This window comes from Oratosquilla oratoria, chromosome 41 (genome assembly GCF_046742065.1).
Source record: "Oratosquilla oratoria isolate Oo_2021 chromosome 41, ASM4674206v1, whole genome shotgun sequence".
Lineage (NCBI taxonomy): Eukaryota > Metazoa > Arthropoda > Malacostraca > Stomatopoda > Squillidae > Oratosquilla > Oratosquilla oratoria.
Window position 1 is genome coordinate 35,077,213 of NC_134817.1, and position 19,087 is coordinate 35,096,299.

At 41.1% G+C, this 19,087-nt stretch overlaps 1 protein-coding gene across 4 annotated transcripts; it reads left to right on the forward strand.

Annotated features, from left to right (window-relative positions):
* The first annotated feature begins 3,015 nt into the window (after positions 1–3,015).
* LOC143021222 (mpv17-like protein) lies at positions 3,016–8,481 on the forward strand. Of its 4 annotated transcripts, XM_076178587.1 has the most exons (5): positions 3,017–3,296; positions 3,498–3,628; positions 4,849–5,151; positions 5,351–5,482; positions 7,332–8,480. In XM_076178587.1, exons 3-5 carry the CDS (start codon positions 4,888–4,890, stop codon positions 7,488–7,490), a joined length of 555 nt encoding a protein of 184 aa, XP_076034702.1. In that variant the 5' UTR covers positions 3,017–3,296; positions 3,498–3,628; positions 4,849–4,887; the 3' UTR covers positions 7,491–8,480. The 4 variants fall into 4 exon arrangements, with proteins under 4 accessions (XP_076034703.1, XP_076034702.1, XP_076034700.1 ...); XM_076178588.1 differs by lacking the exon at positions 3,498–3,628 and having other exon boundaries at positions 3,016–3,225; positions 7,332–8,481; XM_076178585.1 differs by lacking the exon at positions 3,498–3,628 and having other exon boundaries at positions 3,018–3,296; positions 7,332–8,479.
* The last annotated feature ends 10,606 nt before the right edge of the window (positions 8,482–19,087 follow it).

Consider the following 19,087-nt stretch of genomic DNA (forward strand, 5'->3'; position numbering starts at 1 on the left):
GGTGGTTGCCGATAGTTGCGGCGGCAGGCGGAGGCTGGTGCTGCGGCGCCGGGGGGTAGCCGACGATGGCTGCGGCGGCAGGCGAAGGCTGGAGCTGCGACGCCGGCGGTGATCGACGATGGCTGCGGCGGCAGAAACTCCAGGGCCAACGGGCAGAGCGGACCGAGACAGGTGACGGCGGCTGGGGCGGCACCATGGCAAGGTTGGCCCACGGCGGCTGGAGCGGCAGCAGGGCAGGGCTGGTCCACGGCGGCCGCGGTGGTGACTGCGGCGGCGGCTGGGGCGTCGTCCTCGGCTGTTGCGGTGCCGGCTGGGTCCTCTCGGCTAGGGGTGTCGTCAACAGCTCCTAAGGCGCCGGCTAGGGTGTCCATCCAGTCAAAGGGCACCACGGCCAGTGGTGTCCAACTGCGGAACGGCAGTTCTCCAAGGGTCACCAAATGTAGTAGGTAGCTATCCAAGGGTCACCAAATGTTGCAGGAGTGTTACTACTATATGTGTGAAGTCATTCATGAGAAATGGATCAGTGTCAGATTCTCTTTAGGCTTGTATTTGATTTACCCCTCCGCCATGACATACACAATACACGATGAATACATTAATGTTCTGTACAAAGTATGCAAATAATGTTATGTGTACAATAATGACTTTACCAAGATTACAAATTTAATTTACAATTAAGCTATGTGCAATAAGGGGACACTGAAGCAGTGGCGGCGTGTTGCCACATATCTCCGTTCAGTGAATAAAAATGTGGAAATAGTGATGTCATGTGATATGGATAATGTGGCCAAATATAAAAAGTGACCCATTATGAGGCTGGATGGCCATTGACTCATGGAGAATTCTTCTGCCATTTCGATTGTTTTCTTTTTGTCCATCTGCAATATCAAAAGATCATTTTCTTCTTATAAGGGGAGTGTCCGGGGACCTTCGCTGAGCCGCCAGCTTCTTTTAAAAGTACGGCGTCTTGCTGAAACAACCAACGCCGACTCAACAGAGGTCAGACGTCGCTCTCCGCTCCAGCTCTCAACAGCGCCCAGCAATCTTCGCCGGCCGGTCGCGGCTGAGACTTTTCTCCTTTGCTGCTGCCGGTCTGGCACAAGGCAGACCTCTTTGTTGACGATGGCACTCAGTCCACGACACTTGAAGAGGCCCTTACACCTTCCCTCTACGACCCCTCGTCCGTGACCTCCGAGCCTAGTATTCATTATTGCGAGTTTCATTTCCCTGGCTTATTCGAACCTAACCACAACACTGTCACACCGCTTGGGTCAAATGCAATAGTGCGAGAATTTCTCCACAGCAGTGTCCGACAAATTTGAACATATATGTGTCTGGAATAAATCCTGACAGAGGCATTTTTTTAGGGTAAACAAGCTATTATTACAAATTGATATAGACATCTGTGGTTACGGCCTCAGTTAATTTAGTGAATTGATAGCTGTAGAATTAGGATTAAGGTTGAAATACAGTGATTAAGCATATCAAGCTGTGTGAAATTTGTATTCAAGAAGCTTAGTATATGAAAGCATGCATAACAAATTATAGTCTTACTTTTTCCATTTAGATAGAGTGGCCTATCATTTGTTTATACATACGAAAACATTTAATAAAGCATTATGTAAAGGACTCGACACCCCTAGCTACACAAGCTGGTTGACTAACCCCTCTCAGGAATGTCGAGTTACTGACATATCATTTTCATTATTAATCTTTTTATTTACCACTCGGTGACTTCTCCGTCTTGAGTATTGTTTCTGGTGCATTACCCATCTCTAGTCCCCATGTATGGGGATTATATATGTATCGTGCAACATTTTGACGTCAGTTGAGGTGAAGTTGTACCTCCCATAGACCCTTGGTAACGAGAGGTCAAAGATCACTTGGCGTTCGGAGCCAAGAGGGCCCCCTATAATGTAGCTGAGTACAAGTCAAGTCCAAGACAAGAAATGTAACTGACCAGAAGTGTTACTGACTGACCGTGACTGGGGAGTGATATGAATTTACCCCAATGACAGACCTCATATATATCGTGTGTAGTGTTTATACAGCGAAGCGTGTGTTAAACCAGTGAAAGGATTCTATAAGAGAACCACTCCCCTCAACACATACTTTTATCCTTCTCCCCATTCCCATACTTATCCCCCATGCCACGCCCGAAGTCGTTGCACACATCACTGTCACTAACCAGAACAAAGGCGAAGAAAATCACCAAGTGGTCCCAAGGCCACGGTAAGTTACAACTTGATAGCTACATGACATATTGAAATTATTACACATTCACAAAGATACGTGATATTTTGTGATGCCATTGTACTTTTCAGGGTTCGACGAGTCCCTGTCGATCACAGGTGTGTAGTTTTATTGTTGCTGAAAGTTGTATACAAGTTCACACAGAGTACCCCACAAATCAACTCTGTGGGACGGTCACCTAGATTAACTTACACCGTCAACATTTCATATTAAAAGAGATGGGAAATCTGTCGAAAGTCCACAATATGAGACTCGCAAATCTGGAGGGAAATGTCCCGCGCTATGGTACTTATTGTGAGTTATATCATATATATATATATATATTACACATATATATAGGGAGGCAATGTGTAAAATAAAAGGATACCATAGAATAAAATAAAAGTAATTGTCCATTTTAGAATATTAAAAACATTATCGTAACAACCGCGTACAGCATAAATGAGCAGCAAGCGAGAGCAGATTCGAACTTCATCAACTTCTCAACACAGCTGAATTTCCTCGGTGGGCACGAGTAGGTTCACGAAGCGCATTACTTAGTTTAGGCTTTACTTATAAATTTTTACTCGTAGTATATTTCATGGAACATCAACACACGAATGTATTCTGCACATTTGTGTCGCCTGTTTCCATGGCAACAACAGGTATTTGTTTACGTTCGAAAAATCAACAGTTATTACGGACTCAGCTCGTCGAAGTCAGAGCCGTCCAAGATTCTATCCTCGTTAAAAAAATATATATATAAATATAAACAGTTCAGATGTTGCCTCTAAATATAACTGACAGCTCGCCCCTTCTACTACGTCGCAAACCACCCACTATGGGGCAGGGTTGAGCCTTAAGCCTTCTCATGGGGTTGATTTAGTAGATCCAAGATTTTGCAGGAATTCTCGTTCGAACGAATAAGCCACCTTGCAGATTTAATATAAAGCGACGCTTACATAAACAGAGATGTTATTGCATAATTGTATGGTAGGATGACAGTTACTGTTTAGTTACTCTTACAGTTGGATTTAGTTATTTGGCTTATCTTCATACAAAAGGTAAATTTCTGACAGGCCCCTCTTTTCTTTTGAAACACTAAGAAACATAGCTTGTTTACAAGGTTTCAGCTATTTTCACCGTATTGTGGTTTAAGAAAGTATCTTTAGTTTTCACCTATTATCAATTATGGTGACAACTCTACCCTAATAGTTAAAAGTTATATAAGTTCACATTTTTATATTACTTGTATATCACATCAGACATACGACATGGCATGGTGGTAGTATAAGTATATAATATTAGGGGAAAGGAACAGCTTTACTCCAGTCAGAATTAGTGCCTTGAAGAAGTCAACCAAGAACAACATTCAACTGTTAAGTATTTGCAGAGGGTATGTAGGTGTTTTTGAAGGTCCATACAATACTGTTGTTTACATTTCCAGGAGATGCCAAGATAAGAGGGGAGTGGAGTATGTAGGGGATGGAATAGGTGGGAGTGGTTTCTATGCCCTTGTTTTTTTGGCTACCTCCCATGTAAGGGGGAAAAAGCCTTTGGTACATGTATGTATGTACATTTCCTGACCACCTGCCTTTGATGTGTTGTAGATGCACACTAATATAGGCATTTAGTTTATAAAGATGTTTGCTGTCTCTCAGCTGCAATTCTTACCTCTACATCATTAGATAGCTCTTATCATTCTAAGTATTTAAACCCCATAAATAAGTGCTACTAATCAAGAGTAACATTGGCAGCTATTAAAAAAAGAAGAAACAAAAAAGTAAGGCTGGCAAACATCTATACCAAGAATTGGCTAGCTCTTAGCATTTTGAGTATTTTCAAATCCATATATAAATACCACAAATTAGCAGTAATGTCAGTAGCATTTCTATTTAAATTGAAAGGGGTAAACATCATAAAGATTTTCAATTACCTCACACTGTAATTCTTACCTACCATATATCATCAGCTAGCTCTTTACTTAGTATTTTCAATTCCACATGTAAGTACCAGGGTGACTAGATGTCCTGCTCCTGCATTATATGGGATCATCTCGTATTTAAAACATTTGCCCCATGTCCCATATTGATCCTCTCCAGGATGCATTTTGTCATGTATTTTTAAGATTAAACACTTTGCATGAAAATTTGAGAATTTTTTTTATAATTACAGGTATATTAATTCAAAAGCAACAATATCCAAGTGAAATTTTATGTATATGAGCACCAAGCAGATCTGGAAACATGGTATACGATGGACATACCCCTATAAAGCAAGTGAAAAAAAAGTACAAGTCAGTGAAGCAGGTCCTGGGGTTGCGAGCTTGTTTTGTGCACTTCACATTGTCCATATAACTCTCCAATTTAGATATCCCAATTTCTATTTTTCAAAATCTGGTCACCCTGGGAGTTAGCCAAAAAACAAAGGCAAATGGTAGCAATTAAAAAAATTAGACTGGCAAACATCTTTATATCTATCCTAATTTTATCAAAATGCATGAAATCAAAACAATCATATATAAAGAAAAAGGTCAATTGAGACTGATTTTACTTTAAACTGACTGTGTAACTGAATGTTATTTAACAAATTCTTATTGGATGATTACTATTTCAGATATTTTTGATATAGTGTGCACCACATAAGCACAGAAGAATGAGGCATAACATGATCAGTGGCTTTAGGAGAATATTGCATAAGTACCCAATTGTGCGAGGAATGACATCCTATGTTATTTTATATCCAACGGCAAATGCTGTGCAACAGCTCTTAGACCCACAACAGAAAAAATTTGATCCCAAGGAAAGCTTACGGTTCTGTATTTTAGGAACATTCATTGTGGCACCAACAATATATTGTTGGGTTAAAGTTGCCAGTGTCATTATAAAAGGCCAGAGACTTAAACACTCAATTCTAAAAGTAAGTGTTTCATAATCAAAATTTGAATGTGAATATCAATATCATATATACACAATTTTACTTGATGTTATTGCTCTAGATATCCAGTATATAATGTACAAAATTCTAGTTACTAGATGTAATCACATCCACAAACTGCAATTAAAAGTATATATAGACTAATTTATTTAATCAAATACTGTTCATTTTCTCCCATTAGGCTGTGGTAGAACAGTTTATATATGCACCAGTTGCTTACACTGAATTTTTTGTGGGAATAAGCTTGCTAGAAGGGAAAGGATTGCAAGCTGGAATAGAGGAGCTAACCAGCAAATTTTGGCCAACATACAAGGTAAGTAAGCCTTTTGACTTTGGCTACCTCCCTTGTAAAGGGGAAAAAGTATATGTATGTCCAAGGTAAGTGGACATTACTAATCCTTCTGTAGTTATTTTCCCATGAAGTTTTATTCCAGTCATTGTCAGACAGTATTATTTAGCCTAAAGGATATAACCATTGCAAAGGCTACCTAAATGAACTTCTTGGATCCCCCCGAAGAATTGTCACCTCAACCAACAACACCTGAAGAATTGCCACCCCAGACCACAGTGAATAGAAAATAAGGATGTAACTTAAACTAACTTAACCATACCCCACCTGAAGAATTGTCACCCCAGGATAGTTCATCTGAAGAAGTGTTACCCTGTTGAAGTCTGGTGATCCAACTCCTTCACAATAATGATGTATTTGAGATACCCTGTCAAATATATCACAATTTTATTTGGCCTGTGGCCCCAAGGTATGGCCCATAGGTTATTCAGAGAAATACTGTGCTGTACTGCCATGATGTGATTTATTTGACAGTACAGTATAAGATTACATGGTCTTTGTCTTTTGTGCAGTGTGTGGATGCAGATGATATGGTATCTATAGTTAGGCCACTTTTGTGTTGATACTGTCTTAGTGCTGGGTGGTGACCCAATCAGTGGTGAGTTAGTGTAATGCTTCTGTGTCTTTAAAATATTTCTCTTCTAGATGTGTTTGTTTTAAGAATAGAATTGTTTGGTCCACCTTCAAGTGTTTTTTGTTATCAGTTTGTACATGTTTTATTATGGAAATATTATGAGGACACAGGAGGACACCTGCACACAAATTAAAATTATCCTCATAGATTATCACATGAAAATGATAGGTACACATTCTGTGAAAAAATGCAGCTTACTGTTTAAACATATACAACAACCAGTACCACACAATACATCCTAACAAAAACACATTCACACTCAGATTACAAGCTCTTCAAAACACACCAAACTCGATACTCCAACACCCTCAGACATCAGCCCCACAGAAATATTCCTCACTGGTATGTGTGTATTCAGGACATTATCTAGCATCAAAACAGTATCAACACAGAATACGCCTGGCTACAAAATCAAAGTGCCCTAGATGCAATCATCACACAGAAAACAATGGTCCACACTATCAATTCCTAGACAACATAACATTTCTTCCCTGAGCAACATATAGGCCCATCTAATTGCAAGAGATTTGTTGCAACAGGTTAATCGATTGATTAACTATGGATAGGTTGTAGAACCCTAGGGGGCTTTGTTATATCAGTAGGTAATATGCTGTTGGAGTTGGGTATAGTTTTCCCACCTTGACCTGTTGTGGAGAAACTATAGGGAAATCCTGGCTCCCTCATTTGGTTTCATTTATTTGCCTTGTATGACAAGCATAGGAATACAGTGACATTTTTATCCCCCACCATACATAAGAAAATAAAGAAGTGGATATTTAAGAGTGATATAGGATGGATTCAAGGGAGATAGCAAAAAAAGAACTGCAAAATTAAAAAGTTATCATTCCTGTGTGAGTGGGGATTTGTGTCCAGTATAGAGGGATTTACAATATAATAAATAAAGTATTATCTTTATTCATGTATGATAAAGCCAAGATAAGAGAGAGGGATGGGATGGGTGGGAGTGGATTTTATGCCTTTGTTTTTTGCTACTTTCCTTGTAAGGGGGGAAGAAGCTGTTGGTATATGTATTTATGTATGAACAATAGACTATTTCTAGAGATATATGATGTACCACTCAGTGATACAAATATCTAATCTGCATGTTTTTGATAGAATGACATAAGTCACTTGCTAGTCACAAATATTTTCATGCATTCTTTTGTTTTCTACTTCCAGGTTGGATTTTGTGTTTGGCCTCTTATTCAGACTGCAAACTTCTGGATAATCCCTGAAAGGAATAGAGTTCCTTTCATTTCTTTTTGCTCATTTATGTGGAATATATTTTTATCTTATGTTCATCATCGACAGCAGATAACAAAAGGAACAGATATATAGCCACTGTACATTCAATTGATAATTATATTGTGCATGTAGAAAATTTATTTTGTGTACATAGTATTTTTAGGTATACACAAGTGATAAAGATATATTTGCATGTCATAAATCTTCCTAAACATACAGTATTAAAAGAATGCATATTTATATCAAGACTGAAGGTGGAATGTCATGTGAAATACTGTGATATCAATATTTCTGAATCTCTGGTATAAACATTTTCACACACACACAGGCCTACATGGCTCGATGATACAGTGGTACTTTTCTCAACCACCCAAGCAAAAAAAAAAAAAAAAAAAAAAAAAAAAACATATCTGGCAATCCTCATGAAAGTGGCAGTTGCCGACAAGACTGACGAGTTAAACACCATATGAGGATGGAGCCTTTATTTGTACAATGTTTCGCTTATTACAGCTTTTTCAAGTACTTGAAAAAGCTGTAATAAGCGAAACGTCGTACAAATAAAGGCCTTACTTGAAAAAGCTGTAATAAGCAAAACGTCATACAAATAAAGGCTCCGTCCTCATATGGTGTTTAACCCGTCAATCTGGCAATCCATTCATTAATTGATCAGTGGTCAGAAAAGAATGATGTGGAAGATTCAAAGTGCCAATAGATCTATTTTTTGACATTACCAGAGTGCCTTCATTGTTTCCACTTACTCCTACAATAAATATATTCAAAGTTATTGAGTTTGATAACCTCATATTAATCTAAGCTTAAGGGAGGAGAGGAAAGTTTTCTTGATCATGTGTCATGTGCCAGTCCTGAATCACTTTGGGGTCTTGCAGACATCTTCACTTTTGTCACCCCATAGGTGGAGGGTAGCAAGATCTTGAGGCAGGACTTGGGGACACAATATTTGGAAGAAGAAGAAGATCAACCACTGCCTCTCCACCTCATCATGCTGCTTCATAGATTTGACTCCCAACTGGGAGCTGATGCAAAACATGGGGAAGTGAAAGGTGAAGCCCTTATGCCAGGAGGTGCTGAGTAGCTGTAACTGAAGCCATCACCTTTGCCTTATATCCTTGGACTGTTAGGAGGAGGTAACTGTCCCTGGTGGGAATTGGAGAGATGTGTGGGATTCGAACCCACAACCAAGTGAATGCAAGACCAACGTACAAAGTGACAAAGACTGACAGTTTCAGCCACTGCCATGGAGGTGCTATGTCTTGCTGCATTGCCTCTGGCCTGAGCAATATGGTAGGGAACAGGGAAGACCCTTCATCCATGACATGCTAGGATAGGACAACACACAAGTTTTTGGATGGATGGATGCTTCGACATAGCCACTCCCTTTATACAGGAGAAAAGACCATTTGGTATATGCAGGTATCAAAACTGTCCAACTATCAACTTCATTCTTCCTACTGATAACCAAAAATCCATGACAACAGTGGCAGGTGATGATGATCTCAAGAAACCATGAATCATACCCTACACAGTGAGATGGGAAGCACGCAAGAGGTGACTTAGTCGCTGACACTCTTTAACAACGGACCTGAGACGGCCCCCACCATCCGTTGTAGTCGCAGCTGGACTCCCCCGTTTTCCCTTCTCTCGCCGCGGCCACCAACGGCCCCTCATCCTTTGTCCTCCTCAGCAGCCTAGTGCAGGTTATCAATGTGTCCATACTCGCCATCACCACATTACTTATTTCCTGCAGTCCAGCAGATATACAACCTGGAGAGCTGTTCACAAAAACCATCGTCACTAGTTTCTCCAAGCCTTCGCCCTCAAACATTGACAGGCCTGCTAATCTTCTGATATTGTTGGCAAACACATCAACCTGTTCACCACGTTCTTTGCAGCTGACAAAATGCATCAAATGTTCTCTCACCGAAAGCCTCCTTCAATATTTTCCTCACCTTCCCCGCATCCGCTTGATCATCAGCCGTTATTTCCAGATAGATGGCTACCGTGTCTTCCCCAAATTAAGGGTAATACAGCTTGCCAGGTCCGTCACTCCCGTCAGCTTCGCGACCAACTCCGCCTTCTTAAGCCACCCAGCGACGTCTCCATTGCCGTCAAGCTGCCTCAGGGTGATACTGTTCATCTTGAATGGCTCCCTGGAGCTCACTGTCGAGGTCATATTGGTGCCTAGATAGCTTATAAATGGGAACTGTTATTTACTTGATTTCTGTAAACATCCCGTTTCTGTGGTTGCTTCTGCGTCAGTCCTTAATCCTCCTTGCATGCACACCGCATGGTCCCTATGCTAATTTACCTACCATCTAACTTCTAACACGACCCCCCTCTCCACATCTCCCACCTTCATTTCACTCACACCCACACCCGTGGCCCTTGCTACACTGGCACCCACACCAACACGCGGGTATTCCCCCCCTCTGGGGTCACCAACTCCGTGTGCCCTTTGACCCCCCCATCCCCGGGGTCCCAACTGCGCGTCCCCATCCATGCCACATTCACACCACAATATATATGTACATCAATCAAATCAGCCATCCTGGGTCCACTGGTGAACAAAGGCCTCCTTCTTAGCATTCAACGATTCACACGACTGTGCCAACCTCTACCACGTCACTCCTGCAAACTTCAATCTTGTTTCTCCACCTCCTGTCTGGTCTCCCTCTTCCACGCTTCCCATCTCACAGCATCTACTCAGTAACACACTTGCTCCATCGCTCACCAGTGGCGATTCTAGGGGGGGCATAGGGGGCCATGGTCCCCCCAGGTTGCCCCCCCCAGTTTTTTGCATATCCTATTTTTTTAATTATACACACACACATACATATATATATATACCTTTGTAAATACTACTGTGGTACCAACCACGTCACATGCAGTGGCAATTCTTGGGGGGGGCTGGGAGGGCCATGCCCTCCCCCCAGTTTCTCAGCTGGCCCTCCCACTTTCATAGTCCTAGAATTGCCACTGTCGCTCACCAGTAGTTCATACTAACTTACCTGCCCAATTCCACTTCCTCTCTTTCACTGCCTCCATAATCTTTCACTCTAGTCTGCTCTCTCACCCAACTTGCTCTCTTTCGGTCTCTCAGCACTATTCCCATCATTTATCTCTCAATTCTCCTGTGCAGTCCTTAGCTTTGTTTCCATCGCCTTCATCAGTTTCCAAGTCTCACACCCATAGATTATTGCTGGCAGAACGGATTGTAAAATTTATGTTTCAAACAAAGGTAGAGAGCCTCTCAGGAATTAATTATACTTTCCAACCAACTGAATTGTAACAAGTCTTTAATTAGTTTATAAGTTTATTTCGCTATCATGATATTTTGTCACTTTCACCATCTGGCCTAAATTATTGTTATGCTTTATCATGTGCATTTATAACTTTTCTTCAGTAATTCATGAAATATTGAAAGGATATTGAAAATTGCATTATATTTCTATATTATTAATCATTCAACTCCCAAAATTAGAATAGATATGAACAAATAGAAAGAATGTAGCAATGAATTGTAGTAGGAATCTGTACATTATAGTTTTAAAGTATAGAAATGGAATAATATTGTCTTACATCACTAGACTGTTCATAAAATTCAAGTAACTCAATAAATCAAACTTTAAGTCTACCGGTCAACACATCGATCATTTACCACCGCTATTTAAAACATGGCGAGTAATTAGATTTTGCACTGGCACTAGAACAAGTCATAAAACAAATGTATACATACTATGGAGAAATTAATCGCTTTAAGCTAATTTAGAAGGGTTTTCCAGCCTTACCAAAACGACAGCAATATGTCAGTCTCCTTTGACTCCAGCCAACACACAATCTTTTCCGCCTTCAGTTTCTATATTAAACAACACTAAATTATCGACTTGATCTAAAATAAAATCGCATATATATCCACATGAAATTTTAACACTGAATAATATTACACAAACTGATGAACTAAATTTAATCAATGATTAATGTATTAAAATATCATGCAGATGTATCCATTATGAATGAAACTCGTTCGAATCGCAGACGAAGCCACTTTCGAACGAAGCCGGGCAACAATGGGATTACATAGAAGAAAAATGTACTCCTTCATAACACCCCCACCTTTAGATTAAACACAAGTGTTTATAATTGGGATAGTTCATTTCAGCCAACTAAACATTTTACGAAAAAAAAGGAACAAGCACTATACAATACAACCACTCCTCGTTTAACGACGACAATTGGGACCAGCGCGCCGTCGTTAACCGAATTGGTCGTTAAGCGAAAGTTTATACATATACGTACATGTACTGTATGTGCAATGTCCAGCAATACATGTATCTTTATTTTCGTGTATTTTCCCTTTTTTATACAGTACATTAAAGCTTTATTTACTGTTTATTTACGGTGGTTATGTTACTGAAATTACCGTATATGACCAAATCCGCGTATGCTGACATTCCATATTGAATACCGGGGTATTTTTTTTAGTTTCGACCATGGGCGCAATATAGCAATAGAAAATTAATTATTAATTTTGTAAATTAAAATGCATCAACGTAATATGCAATTTTGTGGGCGGAAATGAAAGTAACAAATACCATGCTACAAGAAAATATGCTAATGAACGAAGTCGGTAGCATAGGCTCGGGACGCCATCTTGTTGTCTGCCAACGTCTCTCACGACGACGACAACGAGGACGAGCCGGATGACATTTAATTTGCAGGTAATGATTTATCAAACACAGGTTAGGTTAGTTTAGTTTAGGTTAGGCGAATTTATCATCCTTTCATTTCCTCGACATCGGCATCTATCATAACAAACATGGTGTACCATTCGTCCGACATGACTTCGTTACTTACGAAATTTGTTTTAGCACTTTTTTTCCGCTCACAAAATTGCATATTACGTTGATACATTATAATTTACAAAATTAATAATTAATTTTCTATTGCTATATTGCGCCCTTGGTCGAAACTAAAAATTTACCACTACCGGTATATACTGTACCCCAGGTAGTTTTTCCAGCTTGCAGGATGGTAATGTAGACCTAAGCTTCAGAACACTTTACCTCACAGCTAATATCCACCGTACAAGTTCATTTATAACATCATACAAATTTGCCTCAGCCAACTTAATTATCGTACACGACGTCGTAACTTCGGGAGATTTACGTTAAACGAATATTGGTCTGTCATAAAGCCCGTCGTTACTCCGAGGTGTCGTTAACCGAGTAGGTCGTTAAACGAGGAGTGGGTGTAACTCGTAGCAACAATACAGGATACTGAGGCTTTACAATCTAAGCTTCATCCAAGATGATTTGTTACAACACAACAGAAATTAAACCTTAACACCACAATATAATCCACACTAATTTTACACAAGAACTTTGTATTGTCGTGACAAACTGTCAGCAAGCATCATCTTTTCCACTTACACTCTCTATTACTCTGACACTGTCCATTACACCGAGTTTTCCTTTTCATCTTTCGTCTCTTTTCTTTGTCTCTTCCTTGGGTGACATTTTGCTTTCCATTTCTGACCTTTTATCCACTTCCGAACATACGACCGTTTCCCTCTTCATCCTTCTTGGTATTTCTTGCCTCTGCCACTTTCTTCCTTCTCGTCCTGAACCTCAATATCTCCATTGGCGGTCTCTGCAGCCTCACTCTTGGGACCATTTGAATTTCATTCTGCCTTTGCATCTGTGATAGGGTTCTGCTTACTCCCATAGACATTTTTCTTTCTGGGGAACAGCTGCTCCATGTAGACACATTACCCAAGGCTGCACCTTCCACTAGTTCAACACTTAAATGGTTCGGTTGTTGGTTTCGGTGCATCACCAACAATTTCCACAACCTCATGCAGGAGTCCTGAAACATCCAACAGTGGACTTCCAGGGTCAGACTCCAGGTATTCCAACTGTGTAAAAAATCTGGTTAGAACAGGAACTATTGTTTGGGATGTAATTGACCTCAATGGAATGGGCTCAGGCTACCTAGTGGTGGTAACATTCGTGACCCCTTTTTGTCTTGGGCATTGGACCCACACAATCGAGGATGACATGAGTAAGAGGTTCCTGTTCCACAGGTATGGGTTGCAATGGAGCAGGAGGGATACCTCGATTTGGTTTACCCACGATCTGGCAGATTTTACAATAGTTTCTCCCATCTTTATGGATAGCTGGCCAAAAGAAATGATGCTTTACCTTATTTAGTCTTCTGTATCCCGAGGTGTCCCCCAACGTTGTTGTGGGCAAGGCTCACCATTCCTCTCCGGTACAACCCTGGGACGATTACTTGGCGATACTCGCACAGACTTTCATTAGCAGGAACTTCTGGAGACTATTTCCTCATTGATACATACATTTTTTTTTTTTTTTAGAAAGTAACACTTTCTTTACTTATCTCAGATTCAGGTATATCTCTTAAATTTAATGGTTTGAGAGATTTGTCAAGTTTTTGTACAGGCTTCAAATCACTGTGACATAGGCAGTTCACTTAAATCTACACATTCAAACTGAGTCATTATTACTGCTTACCTCTTGACGCAATATTGACGAAGTCCCACCTTTACCTCGAACCACTCACTCTCTCCATTTCTAATCCTGACACAAGCTCTACTACTCTCATAAAAACTCTTGACAGCTCCTAGAAGCTTTCCTCCTATCCAATATATCTGCATAACCTCCCACAGTGCCTTTCTGTCTACCCTATCGTAAGCCTTTTCCAGATCCATAAAAGCCAAAAAAAACATCCTTCCCCTTTCCTATAGCTTTCTCACATATTTGTCTTACCACAAAGATCTGATCTACACAACCTCTACCTGTCCTAAATCCACACTGTTCCTCATCAATTACTCCCTCTGTTCCTCTCAATCAAGATCCTCCCATAAGCCTTCCCAACTACACTTAACAAGCTAGTCCCTCTGAAACTATTACATTCACACTTGTCCCCTTTTCCCTTGTAAAGTGGAACTATACAGGCACTCCTCCAGTCCTCCGGCACTCTACCCTCTCTCCAGCAAACATTAAATAACCTCACCAGCCAGTCCACCATCACTGTACCTCTTTTTTTTTTTTTAGACATTCTGCATGGCATCCATCCAGACCAGGTGCCTTACCTGCTTTCATCATCTTAACAAATGCCTTCACTTCATCCTTCCTTATTTCTCCTCCATTTTCCTCACTCATCACTCTCATTTTCTTAGCATTTCCCACTGCAACTATCTTTCCCTCCCTATCCTCCTTCACATTTAGCAACTCCCTAAAATATTCTGCCCATCTTCCCCTTACTGCCTTCTCTTCCATTATCATCTCTCCATCTGCACCTTTTACCTTTTCTACTCTACTTGATTCGTCTCCTCTTCCTCTCTTAATTTATTTCCAAAACATCTTTATATTACTTTCAAAATTTTCTGTCATACTCTTACCCCACTTCACATCTGCTCTCCTCTTTGCCTTCTTCACATTTTGCTTTACTTCTCTTCTTTTCTTTGTACCTCTCATATGACTCCCTTGTCCTATTTTGTAACCAATCTGTGAAAGCTCGCATCTTCTCTTCTACAACCTTCTTTGTTTCCTCATCCCACCATTCACTACCCTTCCTTCTATTTCCTCCTGTCCTTCTTGTTCCACACACCATCTTTGCACACTTTGTGAGCTTCTTCTTGTACTCCTTCTCCTTTTCCTTTTCATTTAAAGAGTTCACTCTAAGCACCTCCCTACCTTTTGTCCCTTTCCTCTTTCTCCATCTATCCTCCACTCTCAACTTACCTTCCACCAAAAAATTATCTGATATTCCCCCACCCTCTCCCCTTAGCACATGTACATCCTTAACTCTTCTTATCATAGTCCTATTTACCACTACATAATCCATCAACGCTCTATCTATCACCCTTCCATCCACCACCCTCTCCCATGTGTACTTATGCTCGACTTTCTTCCGAAACACTGTATTTGCTATCATCAACTCTCTAGACACATTTCCACCATCAACTCTCCACTACGATTCTTTCCTGGAACTCCACATTTCCCAACCACTCCATCAATTGGACCATTTCCTACCCTAGCATTAAGGTCTCCCAGTACTATTACATTGATGGGGTAGTGCGAGAGGTAAATGCAAGGGTAGTGGGTCAGGGATTGGAGATGGTTAAAGAAAATGGAGAAAAGTGGGAGGTGAGCCAGCTGTTGTTTGCTGACGACACTGCGCTTATGGCAGGATCGGAGGAGGGACTGAGGAAGTTGGTGACAGAGTTTGGGAGAGTATGTGATAGAAGAAAGCTAAAGACAAATGTGGGTAAAAGTAAGGTGATGAGATGTACAAGGGGTGAAAGTGGCAGTAGACTGGAAGTGAGCATTAAGGGAGAGTGACTGGAGGAAGTGGATAGTTTTAGATACTTGGGTGTAAATGTGGCAGGAAAAGGTGGAGTGAAGGTGGAGGTAGAATGTAGATTTAGAGAAGCGAGTAAATGCCTTGGTGGATTAAAAAGTGTAATGAGGAAGAGACATTTGGGAATGGATGCTAAGAGGAGACTGTATGAAGGAGTGATTGTGCCAACAGCACTGTATGGGGCAGAAACATGGAACATAAGAGAGGAAGAGAGAAGGAGTTTGAATGTGTTTGAGATGAGGTGTCTGAGAAGTATGATGGGGGTTACTAGGCTAGATAGAGTGAGAAATGAGGAGGTGAGGAGAAGAACGGGGGTGGAAAGGGAGTTGGGAGATAGGGTTGATGAAAGAGTATTAGGATGGTTTGGACACATGGAAAGAATGAATGAAGAAAGACTAGTAAAAGAGGTATGGAAGGCAGATGTGGAGGGAATGAACATGAGGGGACGTCCTAGGATGAGGTGGATGGATGGGGTGAAGGGGGCTTTGGGGAAGAGAGGAATGTCTGTTGAGGAGGGATGGGAGAGGACAGAAGACAGGGGTGAATGGACAATGGTCGTATATGGATGATGTTGTGATGCATGAGGTGGAATGGGCGGGGGGATGGGGGGTGAGGTAGTATGTGTGAGCAAAATTTGACGCAGCCTGAAGGGATTTCTCCCCGTCTTCTCCTTTTATGCATGGGGGGACGGAGAGGGGGGGGTCGCCGATTTAATGAAGCGGCCTTGCTGTGGATGTGCTGCGTCTTGCGACACTGCTTCTGACCCGGGGCAGTGGACAAGGTGCAGGGATGACCCATCATCCAGGAGGTGCTAAGATAAGAGGGAGGGTGGAGGGGTGTGGAGTGTATTCAGGGATGGAATGGGTGGGAATGATTTTATGCCTTTTCCTTTTTGGCTACCTCCCTTGTAAGGGGGAGAAAGCCTTGGTATATGTATGTACCTCTTCACTGGGCAGACTGCCAGTATCAACATTCGGTGATATACCAATATTATTATTCTCTACATCATACAGGACACCAAGTCCAACATCACCCCCCCTTTTCTGGAGTGTCCTCACTAGTCTCGGACAACCTTGTCTGATTACGAGTGGCAGCACACACAGGAAAGATATAATCATTACCATCCTCCACGCAGTCAATCACGTCAGTATCTAATGGGGTCATGGTAACAATAGGGTCAGGTACTACCAAATTTCCAGCAATTAAGTTTCCCAGGAGAAAGTCTACCCCTTTAACAGACAGTGTCACACCAACTGCAACCAATACCGGTTGAGAAATCAGAATCAAAGTATAGTTTGGCTAGGGGAATTGGAACCACCTCCTTTCCACCTACAACATTTAACAGGATGTGCTCACCAGTCAGAGCCTGCTCCACACTAGGGACAGCACTCCTTAACACCATACTGCATGTAGCCGCTGTGTCCTGCAACACCTTCACAGCAACCCCAGGTCCATCCTATACAATTGACATTTTGCCTGGGAATATATAAGGTTTACACAGATCATAGTTAATTACTTTGCTTCCACCTGGGATCACCTTTATCACTTGCTGTAGTAGTTGCCATACTTAGAGCCACTTTAGCCTCTGGGCACATACTTGAAATGACCAGCGTTACCACAAAGATAGCATGTAATTTTAGACCTCTCAACAGTACCATTACCCTTAGATTCACCACCATTAGAACTGTCTGGTGACTTACCACCCCCCTGCCAAGGAGTGGTTGGGTTCTTACGAGTTGTGGCTGGAGAGTATGGTTGTTTATTACTTCTATGGGTTAAAGCATAGTTTTCTGCCAGAATGGCAGCACGTTACAGTTCAGTTACTTCCTTCTCAAATAAATGGGTACGGACTTCGGCTGGAATACCCGTCATGAATTGTTCCAGTGCAATCAGTTCACTCAGTTGTTCTATTGTTATTTTACTGGGTGACAACCACCTATCACGGACCTTACGAACAGTGCGACTGTACTAGATGAATGACTGGCTCCCTGAACTTTTGCCGGTAAAATTCTGGTGTGCATAAAAAGGCTTGAGAACTTTATCTTTTACAAGTTCATAATTATTTTGGGAGTAGAAAGGGACAAAAATTGGGAGCGGCCCTTGCCTTTCAGGGCAGTACTGACCAGTACACACCAATACTTTGCAGGCCAAGAGAGTATTTACCAATCCCTCAAACTGTTCAAAAAATTCCTCGGGGTCGGCTTCATCAAAAGTGGAGACCAAGCGTGCCACCTTGGTTATATATCAAACCTTTCCAATGCTGCCACTTGGGCAAAGACAAATTAAATTTTCATTCTATCTCAAGCCTTTTTTCCGGTCCTCCAGTTTTAGTTTCTCCAGCTCCATTACTCTTATCTTTTCAGAGCCAGCGCCCCATTGTAGTTCCCACGTCCTCCATCACTAGGAACGACTTTGCACTCTTCCAGAATTTCACGAGTTAACCTTGAACAATCACTACCATTAGTTCGGCCTTCTTAGATCTCTCACTTATTAGTATACTACAAAATCTTGCAATTGCAATGCAGTCATTCTTGTGTACCGTACACTTCTGCAAATATGCAAGTCGTGGTTCTTTAGTAAATGTAATCAAAGGGTTCCATGTCAGCGCCCCCCCTAAAAAAAAGTACAATTTCTAAACGCTTTTTAATATACAATCCTGTACACGCTCATATGTAATATCACTGTCACCCACTATTACTATGCAGAACCATTACTGCGTAGTACCCCGCAGCTCCACCATGTGCATTTATAACTTTTCTTCAGTAATCCATGAAATATGTAAGGAAAGTGAAAAGTGCAATATTTTCCTATTATATTATAAACCATTCAGCTTCCGAAATTAGAATAAATAGATTATATGAACAAATAGAAAGAATGTAGCAATGAAGAAGTACAGTAGGAATATATATACAATAAGGTATAGTTTTAAAGTGTAGAAATGAAATAATATTGTCTTGTATCACTAGACTCTTCATAAACCTTGAGTAACTGAATAAATCACAAACTGTCTACCTGTCAACACATCAATCACGTATCACCTTTGATCGGTCCTACTAAATAACACCCGGTAGCGACAGGCGATTTCCTATGGTGCCCGGGCGTTGTATAAGTGTATTTTTTCAGTTCCAATGGTTCATAACATATGAATGATTCGTCTACTAGTGAACTAATGAAAAAATAGTTGAATTTAGCAGGAGAAACGACGCACAAAGCGGAAAATCCTTTGCTGAATTTAGCGCTCGGACCGTGGCGGTGCCGCCATCTTTGTTTATGTCCGGTCGTTGGAA

Bases quoted from the DNA above. Each gene is read 5' to 3' on its own strand.
- LOC143021222 (XM_076178588.1), top strand. From the start codon at position 4,888: ATGAGGCATAACATGATCAGTGGCTTTAGGAGAATATTGCATAAGTAC. The intron at 5,152-5,350 runs GTAAGTGTTTCA...TTCTCCCATTAG, and splicing joins TTAAACACTCAATTCTAAAA to GCTGTGGTAGAACAGTTTAT. The intron at 5,483-7,331 runs GTAAGTAAGCCT...TTCTACTTCCAG, and splicing joins AATTTTGGCCAACATACAAG to GTTGGATTTTGTGTTTGGCC.